At 37.4% G+C, this 19,325-nt stretch overlaps 1 protein-coding gene across 5 annotated transcripts in view; it reads right to left on the bottom strand.

Moving 5' to 3' along the window:
* Nucleotides 1-19,325, bottom strand: part of CTNND2 (catenin delta 2) — a 630,539-nt gene that overhangs the window by 18,904 nt on the left and 592,310 nt on the right. For 4 of the 5 annotated variants that reach the window (XM_088170959.1, XM_088170931.1, XM_088170943.1 and 1 more), the window contains 2 exons: nucleotides 16,319-16,403; nucleotides 11,131-11,256 (listed from right to left, as the gene is read on the bottom strand). In XM_088170959.1, coding sequence (XP_088027085.1) covers nucleotides 11,131-11,256; nucleotides 16,319-16,403 — 211 coding nt within the window. The remainder of the gene's footprint in view (nucleotides 1-11,130; nucleotides 11,257-16,318; nucleotides 16,404-19,325) is intronic. The other variant, XM_088170938.1, reaches the window with a different exon arrangement.

The following is a 19,325-nucleotide window of genomic DNA, read 5'->3' as shown; positions in this document are numbered from 1 at the left end:
TTTACTCTCTGGTGACAGTAGTGCTTACAATGAGGTCTTCAAATACATTCTGCTACAAACTCTCAAGCTGGCAAGCCAAATCAGCTCAATAAGACAAGTGAGACAAACAACAAACTCTAAGACAAGTTTTGTACTGACTTGGCATAGCTGTTGACTAAACAAGGCATACCCCTATCACTGTATGATGACTTTCATGGTGTTTTTCAACAGACTGTGGGCAGCTCCTAGACCTCACAGTATTTCAAAACCCTAATACTGTAATTTATCTTTAGCTTCCCTCTGCTGCAAGGAACAAGCTTCTTTCCTTATATAGGTAAACAGTTTGTAACAAATTTATTAAAACTATCCCCATCAACAATTCCAAAAGCTATTAGTATTAAATATTGAAACTAATTTTTAAGAGCCTAAAGGGGGTATTTTCAATTTAATGGCTAGATAAATACCACCTGACATGATGGCTGATTTCATTAGTTTGTTTCAGGTCTACTGCCTGTAATGAAATTTAATTAAATTGATTTGGGTACTTAAAGGTACAGTATACAGCAGCGTCCTGCAGAGAAGAAAGCTAACTCAAGACCTAAATATGTAAGACTGAATTTAAGAAACCAATTTACTAGACACAAATGTGATCTAGCAGATGGAGAGTAAGACAAAAAGATTTGACAAATTGGAAAGCAATTTAATGCAATTCTGTTACAGAATGGATGCGTTTGTTAAATGGCAGTAATTAATTAATAGGTGGCAACTGCACACTACAGGACAGAGAACAACTAGAGTTCAGAAATACTATGATAAATCCTTCCAACGCATCTTCTACTAGGCATTTGTCTGTATTTTTACTGTACTGAATGTATCCTTTATACTATTATATCAATTATACTTCATAAAGTCCAAATGTTAAAGCTTGATTGGCAGTGACATGTTTCTGACAACATCCTCTTCGAGAAGCTGAGGGTTAAAATTAAGATGGAAGTTGGATGATCGCTACAGAAAATGAAAGTGATATTGTAGTCTCTCTGATCACTTTTTACTGGGCCTAAGGGGTGAACAGGCTCTTTCTCTGCTCAACTTTCAGTCATTTTGAAAAGAAATAATTTTCATCAGGCCCATGTGAAAATAATTATTTTGTCAGAGTGACTAAACTTATTGTGCCAAACATCTATTGCATATGTCTCATGAAAATATAATTTGTTTTTTTCTTTCTTTTCTTGATATTCTCTTTGTGTTTAAAATGTAAGAGCAAAATGGAAAGCAGATTTCTACTGGGTTTGCAAGAATTTCAAATTTTCAGAAGTCACTGGTAGTGGAGTCTTTGATTTGAGAAGTTAGTTTGTGGAAGTGGATGATGTCAGACACACCATTTTCTCTCGTGTAGTACAGCAACACTGTGAGGACTGAATTAAATTAAGCCCTGATGGGAACTGACAACATGTTGACCCAAACCAGAGTTCCTGCCTGAAGAATTCACAGACAATAGAGGACTGAAGTGGCCAAGGGACGTCCAGGAGTCAGGAAGGGTATGGTGCCTAACCTGGATGCCTCATGGGATCCGCTCAGAAAGAAACCCCACAACAGTCCATGTGCTAACAGCCATGCAGCAAAAGTGAAAACAAGCCCTATCCTCTGACTGATTATGTTGATGAGCTGCTATAAAACGCTGACTTGAAAAGCACTGAGTGTTGTAGAAAAACTGTATGATATATGATGGCTGTCTGATGGCTCAGTATCTTTCAATGTTGAAGAGCACAGTCTGCTCTGACTCCTGGGCACAGGTATTTAAACACTGTCAGGAACAGAGGAGAGCAACTTCCTCTAAACAGAAAATTCCTGCTAGAGAGAAAAAATTAAAATGATGCAACAAATCCAATAAAAAAAACAGCTAAAGCCTGGAGAACTACAGATAACTGTGTCCTGCCTTCCTGAAATTTAAGCCTCTCCAGCATGGTGATTCTTGCTTCAAGTCTGATCCTTTTGTAACCTGATTTAACAGACATTTCACAGCCATCTTGAAGCACACAGGACCAGACTTGCTTTGTCATCCTACTTCCTTATCCATAAGCCAACTTTTTACTGGTTCCAGGATATTAATTGCAGTAATAACTATTCCCATAATGTTTATAAGCTGTAGAAATGTGAAGTTTTGATAGACAGCCTCTTGCAGGGATCAGTAACTAGACCCACTGTGGTGTTAGAAGTAGGTGACACAGCAACAAGGCAAAGTGCCTGTAAGTATGTAACCTGGGACCTACTCGCTTTGAAACTCAGCCAGACACTGCTCTGAGTTGCTGGTGTTGCTTCCTTCACAAGCTAAAGCACCATTGTCAGGTTAAATGAAACATCCCGACTGGTGTGTGCACCAGTGTGACGCCGTCTACAGCAAAAGATAAATCTGATGTGAACTAAGTCAAGGCTCATCAGACTTACACAGGTCTGGGCAATTCTTCAGTGGGAATTTGCTGTCACAACCCTAATAGGACACAGCAGAAATTAGAACTCAATCAAATAATCTACATACATTGCTATATGAAAATTACGTGTGTGACTTGACTGTGGTGAGAAATCTGGAATGGTCACAAGGGTGGGGTGATGCACATCAATATCTCAAGGAGCTCTCACATGGGATTTCCAAAATAATGCGTTTTTTACAATCACCAACAACTACCCTTGCTTATTATTAGGGTTTCAGTCAGGGATCATATTATTTTGTTGTAATAAAAGATAAAGAATAAATACATTTCCCAGTGCTTCTCAACAAAGATACCAAGCCAGCCCCATGGCAGCAAGGGAGGAAGCTAACTTGTCCCCACCAAGACCTGTGCACCACTGGAGGAGATTACAAGGAAATGTCACCCTGAGCTGCTGAGGAAGAGATGGCCAGACAACTGTTCTCTAAAATAGCCCCTGCCTTTGTACTTGAAGAGTACTTACTTTGGAACAGAGATTTCAACTAAATTCTTACAGCTTCAAAAATTTTAGAAACACTCCTGAAAAAAAAACCTACTAGTTTTAGATAAACTTAATCCCAAAGGTGTTTTTAAATTTTTTCTTTGAATTTACAAATTCAAATTGGATTTACACTGCCAAATCCTATTAACAGTAAATGACTCCTGAAAGAATAGTTCTTTCTGGATTTTCTTGTGTTGTTTCCAGAAAAATTCAAAACCAGAAAAGAATTCCTGGGCATAGATCTGCTTTATGATGTATTATGAATAAATATTATTTTACTGCCACCACTTACTCTATAATTCTAATGAGTATTAACATTTTTATTCCTAGGATTTTATCTTTTACTTCCAAAGAGGTAAATCAAGATATGTTGTTCAAGAGAAGAGTAGGGATTGAGCCTGGAAGATCCTGGTGTTCTCTCAGCTTACATATCTGTTTGGTTTAAATCCTTCATTCTAGAGTAGTTTCAATGGCTTCAAAAGGGTTGCTGACCCCAAGTGTCCTGTTTCCCCTCCTCTCACAAAGAGTTATGAACCAAGCACCCAAAATCAACAGACCCAAAGTGACATTTGAAGATTTTAGTTTTTGTGCTTATAGCCTCATTTCCACAACTTATGGAAGCCAAAATCAAGTTTGGGGCTTTAAAAATATTACATTGATTTGGATAAAAGTGCAGGGGTTGGTGACAGGATGAGAAGTTAGCCACAGTGGCTAAAGGAAAGCACAAGTTGTTTCCAATGCTTTTTCATTATGAGGATGAAGGCAGTTGTTTGCTGGTTAAAGGTCATGCTGGGAGTACCACTCCTGTGTGAGCCTCTGAGGAAGGCCACTCCCTCCCTCCCTGCACAGACCTCACTGAGGGGAGAGGATGGAGACTGCTGAGAGCCCCATGGAAGCAGTGGCTCACTTGAGCCAAGGCAAAGAGCAGCAGCAGCAGCAGGGCCAGGCAGGGCAGGGCCAGGCAGGGCAGGGCAGGTGGCAGAGCTCCACTGGGGCAGCCACCTCTCACAGGGACCCTCAGTCCCCTGTCCCAGTGCCACATGCTGGGGCTGCCACGTTGCTCCACAGCTGGTGCAGCTGTGTGACACACACAGTGCTTCTGTCTCCTCTCTGGTGCAGTGGGCTCGACCTCAGCACTTCTCATCTTCTTACTCTGAATTTCAATGTACAAATGGCTTTTACTTATAAGTGACCGTTTCACATCCTAGACACAGCAGAAGTTCAATTGCTTAAGAAGCTGAAAGACAAATACATATTGAAATACGTATTTGGGGCAGCATGAGGCTTAAAGAAGGGCTCCTAGTCAGACAGTCATTAACTGCAGCAAAACTGTCTGGCACTGGCTGAGGATTATTAAGTTTTCTGTAGGCTCTTTGAAGTGACATTTTCAGAATCGGTGGTTAAACTAATTTTTTTTGAAATGAGACACATAACTCCCAACCTCCATCTCAGCTTCTCTGAAAGCAACGCCATTATTCTCCTACTGTCAGCATTCCACCTCAAAATAATCTACAATATTTTCTCTCCCTGTTTTTCTCTTCCATTGCAGTGCAAGGGGTGCTACGTTCTTCTGAGAGCATCATCCATTTTTTTCTTTCAAAATACCACAGATGGCCTTAGTGACTTGTCTCTTTTTTCAAATGCACTTTTTGATCTGCACTGTTATCATCTTCTAATCACAAATCTTGTACATTTAATTTTACACCTCATCCCTTGATTTTAGCTCTGAAGAGACACACGATGAAGGAGCGATAGCGCTAATGACTTGCCAAATCTATTCAAGTGAGAAACAGCAAGGAAACTATCCCCAGTGGTTTTATAAAGTGCAAGTCTTGGATGTTTTAGGCAATCAGTGAGGCATTGCTTTACCTATCCATAATTAATTATTGATTTCCTGTTGTGTGAATTGCAAAGATGACAAGACCTAATCTGATGAATAAAATAGCTGCAAGAAAGGAGAATAGTATGTGAGGCAAAGCATGAAGGACAAGACTTCAGATATGGCAGAGTTCATTATTCATTTTGCTAAGGTTATATGCAGCCAAAAATGAAAACTTTGAAAACACTGCAATAAAATGAAATAAATTCATTTCTCAAAGTATCACTTTGCCTCTTATAAAGAAATAAAATTGTTTTAATATATCTTTGAGGAAATGAAGGCAATACTTGGCCCTTCAGCTAGAATTTCTGTTCTTTTATTTTCTCCTGCATAAGGTATATAATTTAAATTGTTAGAATCACAAAAGAACTATTCTTGCTTTTATCCTGTATGTACAAAAAAACCTTGCTTGCAAGAAAATGTGTACAATGATTTTTGATTTGTATTGTAATTTTCATTCCAGTAATGCAATTCCACCCATCTTAATGTGCATATGATCTAAAAACGCAAACTCTGGCTGTTGGCCACAAAATTTCAGGAGAGAGACAAGTACTACTTTATGTTCAGGGTCAGTTTCTTAAATCTACTGTCCTTCCAAAGGCTAGAAACCAATCAACACCTCTTACTCTTACTTTTCACGCATTAAACCATAAAACCAACCAGATACAACTCTTCTATTATACCTGTGGGTGTAAAACATGAATGATATTGTTATCAGAGTAAAATTTGCACAATTCTCCCTTATGGCAAAGAACAGTTTGACTGATGATACTGACTGTGATAAGAGCCATTAGAAGTTTGTGCTTCCCAAAGAGCAGCAGTGCAGCAGAAAACAGAGGATCATTTTATTCAAATGTGGAGCTGACATAATAGGAATCAGTGTCCCTTCAGAAAACTAGCGGCCCTTGGTTTTAGGCCAAAAGTTTGTGCATAATACACTTAAATCAGAGTAGATATCCAAATGATTACTGCTAAGCTGTGTGAGTTTAAGCATATTCTGCTTTGAACATGTAGTTCACCAGGACACATGGACATTAATAATGAGAAATGCACATTTTTTTTTACTGATACACCTTTAACAGTTTCTGATTAACGAAGTATTGTTAACTCAAAGAGAAACATGCCATTGGACCAAAGACTTCCACTCTCAATTTAGAGGATCCTCAACTTTCTCTAAAAGCACTGTACATTTAAAAGTAATCAAACCAATTAAGAAACTTCCAGCGAAAGTTCTCATTTCTACTTTTTGCAGGAAGAAGTAGCTACAGCGCTTTCATCAAGACAAACTGTATCAGCAAGTAAAGGAAGTAAAACACTCAGAACAAAGCACACATACTACAAAAGAGACTCCTTTCAAAATAAAAGGTTTCTTTCTTTTTTAAAGTCTGAAATGGCAGACATATTTAGGGCATTTTTTAATTCTGTTAGCAGTTTTAGGAAGAGAAGAAGGAAGAAATAAGAAGGACTTCCTAGTATTTTTTCCCCATCCATTATTAGATCATGTAAAACATCAAAGTACTGAAAGTATTATATTGATGCAGCAGCTTAATATTTTATTGGCCTTTGATTGAATTAACATGTACTGGTCATATTGAACAAATACTTTTAATGTCCTTACAGAACCCAGAAGAACGAGGATGATGATAGTGCAAGGATGGCAACACAGCTCAGCATCAGCAAAAGTTACACCCACTGTTATGCATCGACTATCTCAGCTCGACTATCTACCCCTGAGACAGAAATATGCTGTGATTGACACAGGAATTAAAAGATTTCCCTCCCTTCTGTGCTCCATGAGTGTGCTATTACTGCAAGTAAAAGTTCTACTGATCTGATTCATTTGCAAAACTAAAAGCGGCCATTCAACACCGTCCAACAATTCTGTTCAAGTCTGCTGAGAGGAACTGAGTTTCTCACCCATACTCTTTACTGCACATCTACTTTGATCTGTGCCTGAACCTAGATATGCAAATATTAAGCATACAAGTTAATTAAATACAACATTTTGTTCAGAATGGCAGAAATCATATTCCTTGAGTTTACTTTGGAGAAAAATATTTATATAAATTAAAAATAGTTTCTCTTTGCATGTATCTTTAAAACACCTTTGAAAGTCTTTAGAAAGACTTCTGGATTTTTTTTCAGTATTGTACATATGAATCCAGCTAAATGTTGTTTGCCATTAACTAATGTTCATATCAGTTTTAAAATATTTAATACATTATTTAAATGGACTAAAAATGTTGCCAGTACCAAAAGATATGTAGTTAATTTTCTTAGGTCTCTATTTTCTATTCAAATATTAAAATCCAATTTTATTCTGAAGTACCATACTTTTGAAAAAACATCTGTAGATGTGACCTATGCATAACCTGGATTCTGGATGCCTCCTCATAGCTCTACCCTAAGGATATTTCAGAAACTTCAGTTATACAATTCCCTTCAGAAACAAGGCTTTAAGTTGAAGATACTGACTCCTGGACTGCATTTTAAATTTTCTTTTCTTCAGAGAAGTTCAAAGGGTGGAGTACTTTGGGGACAGACTTTACACAAGTATGAGATTAAATTTCCCTCTTCTAAATCTGTACTTAGCAACCTTGGAGTGGACTTGAGTTTTTAAGTGAACAATACCTCATCATCTCCATATGAATCAGCTAGAGCTTACCACGAGACCCAGCATCAAAGCTGAGGATGCTTTAGCATCACATATATATGGCTCATCCTAGAGAATTTTTTGGATAAACTTTGATTCTTTTCTCATTTTGAGTCTGTTAGATTTTGGATGAAAATGGTGCCAGCTTCCATGCACTCCTTAGTGATTATCTGGAAGAATTACTGCTAAATTTGGTTGTTGAATTATTGCTTGCTACAATGCTCAATGGTCAAGGGAATCACTATCATGCCCTTAATGCCCTCAGGGGAAAAGAAACAGTAAACTGTAGCTGTAGATACTTTCTAAGCTCACAACTAAAACCACTAAGGTTTCTTTCTTTACACATTCCCAAGATCTCTTTGTTTGGACACAGAATTACAGAATTACAGAATCACAGAATCTCCTGAGTGAGAAGGGACCAATCAGAATCATCAAGTCTAACTCCTGGCCCTGCACAGGACCATCCCAGGAGTCACACCATGTCCCTGAGAGCACTGTCCAAACCCTTCTTGAACTCTGTCAGATTGGTGCTGTGACTATTCCCTGGGGAGCCTGTTCCAGTGCCCAAGCACCCTCTGGGTGAAGAAACTTTATATAATATGCAACCTATGGGTATTGTGGGCATCATACTTAAAGGCAGGGTCTTCTAAGTCTACTCTGTGTTGTGTTTTACATCCACACAGCCTGTTTATGTATATAGGTACATGCATGTACATAGAGGTGATAAGGTGCCCAACACAAATATTTGCAAAGAAAGGAAAAAATCCACTAGTTTTTCTCAGTTATCATACCTGATTTTTAAAAAAATCTCACTCATTATTGAAATAGTACAAGTAAGAGCAGGTCTGTTTTCATGAAAAATTATTATTGGTATTGAACTTTCAATTCAGCCCAGACTATCTTAGAGTACTATTAATATTTTCAATATCATCATAGACATGGAAAATGTTTCAAAGAGAAACATGTAAATACTGAAACATGATGGTTATTATTATTAATATATAGTAATGATGATTATTAATATACAGTAAATTATGGAGTCCAGAAGGATAAAACATTTGAGAACATCTTCTAACAACTGATGCCGAAACACATGATTTTATATTCCTCCATGTGTTGTCATTGTGATATATGAAAGAACATGAATATTTCAGATTGCAAAATATTTTCTACACTCTTTAGGCCATGCAAAATATATTTTTATAATAGTAATTACTTTCTATCTTTCTAGTACTGTTTGAGATTGCTAATAAATTGAAAGTTAGAAGGAACTACAAAAAATATTTGAGATTATGAAAAAGCTGAGGAAATCAGAACATATTCACTTGACACCACAAGTAAAATTATAATTATGGGCATTAAAATGAAATCAAAACAACATTCAGTTTGACTTGGCACTTTGTAATATTTTGGTCTCTTTTAAAATTGTTCTTCCTAAAAAAGTAGCCAAAAGATTTCAAATGGTAGCACAGCTAGGTGAAAACAATATATGTTTTGCCAAATGATGAGATTTTTCTCTGTTTTTAAAAATTCATGAATGGTTTTAAAATCACTTTTTCCCTGTGTGAATACTCCTGACTACTTCTGCATAAGCCAGAGTTTGCCTCTATATGTCAGTTCAATTTATTTGCACAATTTCCCCTTTAGGATTCATGACTTTTCTCATGATATGTAAATTCCTATTGTACAGACAAACAGGGTGTTATTCAAGTAGGCAATTGGCAATCAAAAAGCCAGAAATGTTAAAATTTTCCTGCCAAAGGTTTGAATGATTCGTAAAAAAAAACAATCCCTGGGAAGGTTTGTGCAATCAAAAGAGGAAGTAAGTTAAATGGTGAGTTTACATATATGGTGCTGCTGCCTAGTGCAAATTATGTTGAAAAAGTAGCATCAATGTAAAAATGAAGTTCAAGATCATCAAACCATTGCTTACTGAAGAGGTTTTTGTGTCTCTAAGAAATAATGTGAAAAGATTACCATATTATTCTTTGCTCTGCAGCAACTACCTATTATTTCCTGCAGAATACAAAATATGCCTTTGCTTTAATGATGAAATTCTTCATATTTGTGCATGCATTGGGATGGGCAAACCTATCTTAGATGAACACTGGAATGTAATATTCAGCATAAAATGCAGAATTAAGAATGCACACACACAAATCAGTAATGCCAGCTTTTCTCTAGTACTGAATCCAATGACAATTTAATGATTCAGTATTTCACAAGATTGCCAATTGATAAGCAAGCCACATTCAAAATGCTCAACTAAAGGCACATCACATGTTCCTTAAGAAAGAAAAAAAGAAAGTATACATTTGAAAACTATAACTTTTTTGCTATATTGGTTATAGAATCTCTACTAAAATTACTCAGAAGATGCTTTAAAAAGGCTTGAGAGTGTTTTACTTCAGCAGAAAACGTCCATATTTCCTGTATTTAAAGTTAAATTAGGACTTTTCATAGTTCTGAATTAAGAAAAGAAAGTAATGTAATATATCAGAGGATGAAATGCTGGATGTTTTAACTATATCCCTGCTAGCTAAAGATGAAAAGGATTTACCCTAACCTTGAAAGATATTTATGTCTGGAGTATTTAAATGAGATCTTCTCTGATGTCTTCGCTTTTCCAGGCAAACTTAGTGCAAAAAAACAAAAAAAAAAAAAGAAAGAAATAGCATAGCTACTATGTTCAGTGGAGCCATGAAAAAAACGTAAATTCCAATTTCCTCGAAATATTTTATCAGAGATAATATACAGACATATATGTATGACCATGCATATATGTCTGTATATGTATAGTAATATATATACATATATAACATGCATAATACACAGACATAAACACAGCCCCTCCATGGACTTACTAGGATGTTGTGCATACATAGAAGATATTTTGGTTTTGACATAATGCCACAAAGTACTAATTTATTTTGAAAAAAATATATTAAAAGGGAAAAAAAATAATACAATTGGTTAAGGAAATGGAATTTTAGTACCTGAAATTTAAGACTGCCCCTAACCAAAAAAGAAAAAGAATGGCAGTCCTGCTAAATCTCATCAACTATAATTCTGTCTGAAGGAAACATACATTATCACTCTTAACAGAGATTTTGAAAATTAGCATTTTAAGAATTTGACTCTTGGACACACTGATTTTTCTATAGATGTGCCAGTTTACCTGGGATCCCTTATTGAAATGTCCAGCTATTGCTTTTTTTCTTCAGAGATGCCATTGTGCCAGAAAACAAGCAATGTGCTTGATAAATTTAATCTGCTGTTGCAACACAGTGCTTATCAGCAGCCTCCTTTCTCTTTGAAAGGTTCAGACAGTCAGGAAAAAGATCAGAGAAATGCTAAGGATTGTCAGGGAACTGCAGGTAATGCACTTGTCCCTCTCACTGGTACATGCCGTCCTAAGAGCAAGCAGAACTCTGCAAACCCTCCTTGCACATACTCTCCTAAGTGAATTTTGACACTTTCCATCTAGAACCTGCAGGGTACAGGGAATTAAACTGTGCAACTTAAAAGCATATTCTTCAGTTAGGCTTTGTTACTTTTGATTCAAAGGTCTCCTGGAGAACTGCTTTGGGTACAAATCTCAGTATGCATGAAACACAACAATTCAAGACTGGTCAGCTGACAGCCAGAATACCTGGGTTGGGGAATAGATTCTGGTTTCTTGGCTCTGGGAGAGAGTGTGCTGAGCGTGCCATGACCCAGAGTCGTGGGTTGGTGAAAATCCTCTGTCATCAGTCACACTGAAGCTTGGGGACGCCCACTGCCATAAATCAATCAATCAGTCAATCATTTATTAATAAGGAACTTGCATTTTCATAGTTAATATAAAAATGGGCTCTAGACAATGCCTTGTCTATAATGACACTTCAGCTTCATATTACAGAAGGGGGTTTATCTTAACTTAATTCATCCTTTTTCTGAGAGGGTGACATATTAATCTGGAAAAGCTTTTGCCAATTGTACAGAAATAAATTAAGCCATGCTGAAAGATCAGCACTGCAAAGTACATATGCTCATGAACAATCTGAACACATGAATAGTTCCTTCAAGTCAAGCCACTATTTTTGAGGAATTATTAAGCTCTGGATTTAGAATTTAGATCTTTAATGTAGGGTTTAAGTTCTGCACAGACCTTTTCACTAGATAAATTTAACCTAAACCAGCTTCCTTTTGGGGGATGTCTGACTGATAATAATAACCTTGCCAGAACAAAATCCAAATGATGTGTCCCAAGTCTACATGATAGGACGTTGTAATTAACATTTTTAAAAGGTGAGTAGGTATATTTTATTTAAGAAAAGACTTTAGATTCTAAAACTCCTTGAGACTAGGGTTTTGAAGTTTAATGCTGTCAATTTTCATGGAACATTTAGTCATAAAGGACTTTCTCATAAAGTAATATTTTTATTATTCTGAAAGTCACATGAAAAGCAATACTTTTACTATATCCACACTTCCCTAACTGTTTGAAGACTTCAGGCAATTCTATGGTTTTTTTCCAACCAATGACAGACGGGGCCATCTTCAGAGTGACTCCATTAAATGCCTATCACAAAAGTATCCCTGCTGTAAATGGCACAACACATGCTGAAGGACAACTACCCCCAACAGCCTCCCTGGTTTCCAGCATTGGGTGGTGTTTTTATTCAGATGGCAGGCAAATGGGACAAACATTTCTAATATTCCGTGCAGAACAGAAACCTACCACAATAAATGGGAAAGAGAAATATTTTCTACAAATTCATCATGACCTCTACTTATACACTAGAAGACAGAGTAAGTGTAAACATAATGATAGAAAGTAAACATATTTTGTTGGAGGCTAAGCTGTTAGGCAAAGCAAACCAATTAATAGAAAACATATTCTTCCTGACAGTTCCTCCAGCTCTTTAATACTACACTCATTTAATGCTAATTGAAGATTGTTTTTAGCTAATAAATTTTCTTTCATGTTAAGCTCACGTAGCACAACCCTTTTGCTCAAATTTCCTCATGTAATTTAACAAGCTATCTGCATTTAAGAGTAGTTGGTTATTTTCTTGAATATTGACATAGAGAAGAGTTTACCATCTAATGGAAATTTGCTGTCTTAGAGTCACACCTATACTTTCTCAGATGTCCCCAAATCTTCAACCAGTGAATACCCTGGAGACTGGAGTCAGGGACAGTGATACTGAGTCAAAAATATGTGACTTTAAAGAAGTCACGTAGTAGCTCCTTGCACCTTGCTTAAGAGGCTAAGCATAAATGGAGCAGGATCTCTCTTTCTGGGTGCTGTAAGCAGCACTTACTTCTGCTAACTCTAAAATACAGGTTGCCAAGACACTTGAAGAGAAGGAGTGTACCAGGAGTTTGAAGCATATAAACAAACTGTGGGATAGCACCTTGTTTTTTTCCAAAGGAACCACTGACCAACACATGGGGCTTTGGGCCATGGGACCATCAAGGATGTTTGAAAATCAGATTTTAAGTAATTTGGAACAGACTCACGAAAACAGAGACAGATAAATGATCATTTATGAATATATGTCTTGCTTGTAGAAAACAAAGAAGTTTGAAAATGACAATACTGTCTTTGGGAAACCATATTTCCTCTACTGAGGAAAAATGGGATCACCTCCTTTCTAGAAATTAATCACACTAAATAATCTAATCACTGTCTAAATGTGATTGAACCTGAACATTGCTTTCCTCTTGGTGGACTTTTTCAGACTAGGCTTCTGTACCAGCCATTGTTTGTAAATTAAGCAGTATTTCCTATGAGATTTTGCATGATGAAGGACCTGCAACTTTTGGGGTGGCTGGAAACCCCTTAATTTCAAAACTAAATTCATTTCTTCCTCTTTGTCTGTCAGGTCTTCTTTTTTTCCTTCAGTTTTAGGACCAGAAATATTGATGCATTTTACAACTCTTCCTTGTTGGACTCTGTTAGGGTAGTGAACCACACCAGGGAGTAAAATTGATTTTTTTTCTGTCCAAGCACAAGCCTAGAGAGGACAATCTAACACTATCACCTCACTTACAGGTTTGAATGCTGTTTACTTGCTATACCTTTTCTATGCCAGCCCAGCCTAACGAGTCTGTGTGTCCCACTAAAGCCACAACACAGCTATGACCTGGAAATCCCCGGACACTGGATAGCACCTGCCAGTGGAGGGTACAGGTCGTGGCACGGCTCTGCAAACACACTGCATAAGATATTGTGGATTTAAAGAGCATCCACAGCAATCCCCAGCTCTGGATTTCTGTCAGTGCAGTTCATCTTCTGCTGGCTGTAGGATGCTCCTTGCAATGTTGAGCAAAATTAGAAAAATGGAAGAGGTTTTAGTGTTTTTGCTGATCCAGTCATACTTGGACTAAATATACTGACTGCTACTGTATCAGCAGTAAACATATATTGCCTTCTTTGCCCATGAATACAAAAAATAATACTTCTATTCTTTTTACAAATTCTTACTTTATTGTGAATGTGTAGCTCTAAAATATACCACAATTGAAGCCATTTGGTTACATTGTTTCTCAAACAGAAGATAAGTGCTGCTGCTTTCACTTAACTATAATGGGACGCTTGCAATTTCCTTGTATTACAATACAAAATTGTGTCTCTGTTGGCCAATTCTTTGAAAACATTTGTATAGATACTTTGGTACATGGGAGCAAATTGCTGATGGTTATGCAATGGGATTTACCTGCACTTCAAAAAAAAGGCTATGCAGGTGCAAGATAGTGCGTAGTGCTGATTGTATTACACTGTATGTTCACTCAATTTTATTGGTACATATATATTTTAATGGGACAAAACAAAGATTGCATTGATCCAGTATCTTTATATACATAATTAGCTGACTATTAGTATAATGCAAACTTCTCTAATTTTCCTATCATAAAACCATTGCCATTGACTCCCAAACAGTGGTTAAACTCAGCCAGCGTAAGAGTCAGCCTATTACAGGCAAGTATATTAAATATTATAATTTTATCAAGATTATCGTATGTATTTCAGCAAAACAAATATTTAAAATTAACTATCTGAACACTTTGATTAAAAGAAACCATATTTATACAAGGCTTAACAGCATAAATAATGGCATGTAATTAGTATACTAATATGTAGCAGAGGCTGATCTTCATTTTAAGATTTTGTGTAGGAATTAAGTAATATAAACATTAATACAATTCTCTTCCTGGTAATATAGACGATCTGTCTGCTATGAGTGTCCTGGAAGCTCCCTCTAAAGCTAGCCTGTCCTGTTTTCCATATCACAAGTATGTATATTTGTGGCCATGGAAAATACTCTTGGAAGCACGCAAGGTACTTAGCACCTGAGCATGCTTAGTATGTAGGTCCATCACCATCATTCACACCAGCAGCCAGCAGTGTCCCTTAGGTAGCAGTAAACTCAGCAGCCACACAGCACAAACATTATTGCCTTGTGCATGGAGCAACCCAGAAACTGCTTTTCCATCACAGCGTATATATACAGACAGAAGGCTGGACATGAGCCAGATATTGTAAGAACCTCTAAGAGATTATGGTGCAGAACAGCTCAGCCACCCACACACACAGAAGTCAGGCTACACACACTTCCAGTGTGTTACTGCCTTGGATCAAGAAAAGCCTACTCTAGCTCGTGTTTGTTCCCACCTCTTAATGGGACAGTTGAGGACCAGCTTGTTACTTGGAACGTCTTCACATATGGTATCCCTAGGGCTGCCAGGGATGACTGAAAATACTGGAAGTGAACAATGGGAGAGACTCAATAATCATCTTCCTCACTTTCTCAGAGTTGACACAAGCAGTGCTGAGGCATGCAAAAGAACAGCATTTCACCAGAAGGTCAGCTTCTGCCAGCTTGAGATTTGGTGTATACATTTCATGTAACTAAGCTATTTTCTTGTGCAGAATACATGCAACACAGACCACACCACCATGAATCTTCCCTACTTCACCATCCTTATGTCTCAGCTTTAACTAGGGCCTGAACTGAAGACGCCACATGAAGTTTTAGCTCTCTCTGATGATTCCAAATACAGATATCACTTAGATAAGATGTGACATTCCAAGCAAGAAGACACTGAAGAACTAAATCTGCAGGCTGACACTCACATGGAATTTAATTCAGTTTGGAAATATCCAGCAAGAATTACTGTAAATTAATTTACTAAGTAGACACTTATGTTTAAAAAGCTATATAGAATGCTGTTTCACAGTGTTATATTACTCTACTGCAATTCATTTTGAAGAGGTTAGCAGGCCTGTGGGAATGGCATGGTACTCTGGACTCAACAGACTGTCTGAATACCAAGTGTATGATGCCACTGGCTGCTGGCTGATTACAAACAAAGCTCACAGGTTTCAGCCCAGCTCCATACGTAGCTGGTCCCTAAGCACCACTCCTTCAGATACTCTTGTTTACAATCTCATGAGGAAATTTGGGAGCTGAAGGGCTGGAAATCTGGTAATCTCCTCAGAAAAAGGTGAGGAGGTGTAAGAAGGACTGTTCCAGTAGGAGAGCTTATGTAAGTGTATTCTACAAACAGAGGATTTCACTCTCCAGGGCTGTCAGATCCAGCATCTTTTGTATGAATTTATTTCAAAATCAAATTCACATTCCCTTTTCACCACCACACATATTTTCAAAGAGCATTTTTATGTTAAAAGTAGAAATTATGGAAAACATAAGAACTCCAAGTATCTGAAACTTTAAACTCCAAGTGAATTTCCAGTCAGATAAACGAATATTTTGGTCTAAAGTCTCTCAGCCCCCAAATTTGGATAACAGTAGGAAAGATGATAAATCGAGAAAAAACCCAAGCCTTACCTTCTTGTAGAGACTTCTCAGGTCTCTGTACTGCCACATACTATTGAGGACCTGAGATGCTGCTTTCACCACTTTAGGCGAATGCCTGTTATACACATACATTAAAAAGGGAGAAAGAGAAAAAAGGAGTGAGAAAGAGACTGTTCAGTAAAGGACACCATTCATTCCAATTTTCAAATGCATCACTATGGATTTAAGCCCACAAATAAAGCATGTTTCAAATATACCATAAGATCTTTGCTTGGCATCTTGGAGACCAATGTGTTTTTAAGCAAAGGCAATATATCTTATTTCTATACTACTAATCAATCAGTGAGGGGCAAAACTTGTGCACCTCAGTACACACAGGGATTTCTGCTGAGAGCAGAGTAAGAGGAACAGGAGCAATTGGCAAAACTGTTGAGGACCCAGCTGGCATTATGTATATCTAAGATATGCTACAACTTTTGGCATAAAGGACAAGGAGTCAGAGCAGAATTTCTTTCTCTGCAAGCTGCTGAACTCCAGCTCAGGACAGTGTGCAGAACTCATTAAGCTCCTCTCAGCAGTGGCCAAAAGAAACTCTAGATGGGTGATGAGCACTGGTTTTGAAATGCAGAGCCAAGATGCAGAAATACAACTGATTACAAATAGTTATTATAAATTTCATTAGGAATCCAAATGTGGACTAGGATTTTGCTCATACCACTATCCTTTAAAGACAGCAATACAATGTCATGTTGAAAACCACGTAACTTCACATGGTCTTTGTCTTCAGAGAATTTTTGAAAGAAGATTTCAACTATTGTTACAATCAGCTAGTGTCATATATTCTTGCTGGAATAGGTAATTTAAAAAAATCTAATAAAATAAAAGCAATATAAAAAGAAAAATTAAAAAATCAGGGAGTATTCATCTCAGTGAGGAAGGGTCAAATAGAAAAGGACCAGGAAGACAACCCAGGCCATTAAGGAAGCATACACTGTGAAGGATCAAAAATACATATAAAGCAGTAGAACACTAGAAAACCTTGCAAAGGCCAAAGTCCAGTGTGAGGATTGATAGAGTTCAGGGCAGTCATTGAGGTGATTTATGTTTTACTCAGAAGAGGTATATGGTTTGAAACATCAAAGAGAAACCAGAAAACCAGCAGCAAGCATAAGTTACTGCTTTAGGCAGGGGCCAGGCTTTGGTTCATTCTGTGACTTCTGACAAGGATCACTGGTACACTGACATGCAAGCTGGCAAAGCCTTGTTATGACACAACTGATTCATTAATACAAGATTTCCCTAGTAATTTATTTGGTGCTTTTTTTCCATTTCTATTTCATTTCTCACCCAGAGTACAGCAGTAGGTGGGTAATTGGTGAGTAAACAGGATTTTATTAAGCCCTTTCAAGCATAATTGTTTGTATTATACTTCCAGCTGTGCTGGCTAGTGCTGGTAAGCATGGAGTAACCAAGAAAATAACTGTGCTCACCACTCCATGAGTACTGGGGAGAGGCAGGAGCTATGTGAAGCTTGGCCAATATAAACAACCTTATGAACACCAGTTCTCTCATGCAGTCATACAGGGAGACCATTCAAGCCCTGAGCATATTCCAAAGGCTATCAGGGCCCGTCCCACACTACTGGCACTGACATACCAGGATGCATGGCCAGTTCAGTATCCTGCACATTCAGAAGCAATTGCTTCATACTGGACAAAATTATTTCATACAGAAGTGATTTACTGTATTAAAGTGAGCATGTCAGAATTTTCTATCAGTCCAATAACCAACCAGCAATTTTGGTTTTCAAACAATTCATTGTTTGAACCTGTAAGAAACCAAACCAAAGCAAATCAATAGCACACAGTACTGACATTTCTGAAAGCAGAAAAATGGAACTTTTACTTAAGATGGGCATTTGCAGCACTGTGTGTTGACAGGTTTTCTTGCTCTAGAACTGTGTAACCTGTAAAAATAATAACACAGACTGCAAGTCAAAGCACTTGAGAGAAGGGATATGTATCATGACTTGCAAGGGCATTTTGGAATTACTCTGCTCTACATTAATTAGAAATAGATATCTTTCACAGTTATGAAGGATATTCAAACAGGGAAATATGCCCTTGGATCCTCCTAAAACTGCTCAAGATACTCAAAAATTCCAGACTCAACAGGTTTTTGTATTCTTTACCAGATAATGAACAGGTAGATAAATGCATTATTCTGAAGAAATGCACATTCATCTTAAGAGAAATGGATATGAACCTGCTTGCAATGTCAGTACATTTGATCCAGAATATATAAATTAGAAATTTAGGTAGATTTAACAATAAGAAAATGCAAATATAAATAAATTGGCAGAGGATGGGGAACTCCCACAACTGGAATCACATACTTGGTCACAATACTTTTTACCCCTTACAATTTGAATGCAAGAATGTTTCAATAATGAATTTGGTATGAAAGGAAAAGGGTGACAATAGAGGAAAAGAAATGTGATTAAATTATATTGGCAATGCTCTGATCACATAGGCGAGCATAAGTTCTCATACCAAATGTAGGGTGCATAAATCTTTCCTTCAGGTTGTGGCCTGGCTTTGTGGGGCTCTTTAAGAGCTCTGATGCTGCAGTAGGCTGTGTGATGACAGCTCCGAGTAGGTGAACTGATGGGTTTTGTACACTACAGTGAAGGCTTTTTGTTTTCAAACTGCCATAGTCCCATTGCACTATACTTCATCAGGTTGACAAATATGAGAACCAGGCTATCTGTTTTAGGCAAAAGAAGGATAAAGAGTGACTCCTCATGAAGAGTGTGTACATAGCCAAACAGACAAGATGAAACTATAGCTGTTCTGAAAATGTCACAGTTGTGTGCAAGATATTTTTTTGCCCCACCAAGCAGCCTAATGGCTCTCTCAGAAGCAACCAGTCAAAATCCACGGATCTACTACCAAGCTTGTGGCAGGGAAAAGGGTGCTGTGAAGAGGGACAGTGACTTTACATTCTTCACTCCTAGATCAAGAGGAGCAGTACCAGA

Source organism: Sturnus vulgaris, chromosome 1 (assembly GCF_052056855.1).
Source record: "Sturnus vulgaris isolate bStuVul1 chromosome 1, bStuVul1.hap1, whole genome shotgun sequence".
NCBI lineage: Eukaryota > Metazoa > Chordata > Aves > Passeriformes > Sturnidae > Sturnus > Sturnus vulgaris.
This window is presented reverse-complemented; position numbering and strand designations above follow the sequence as displayed.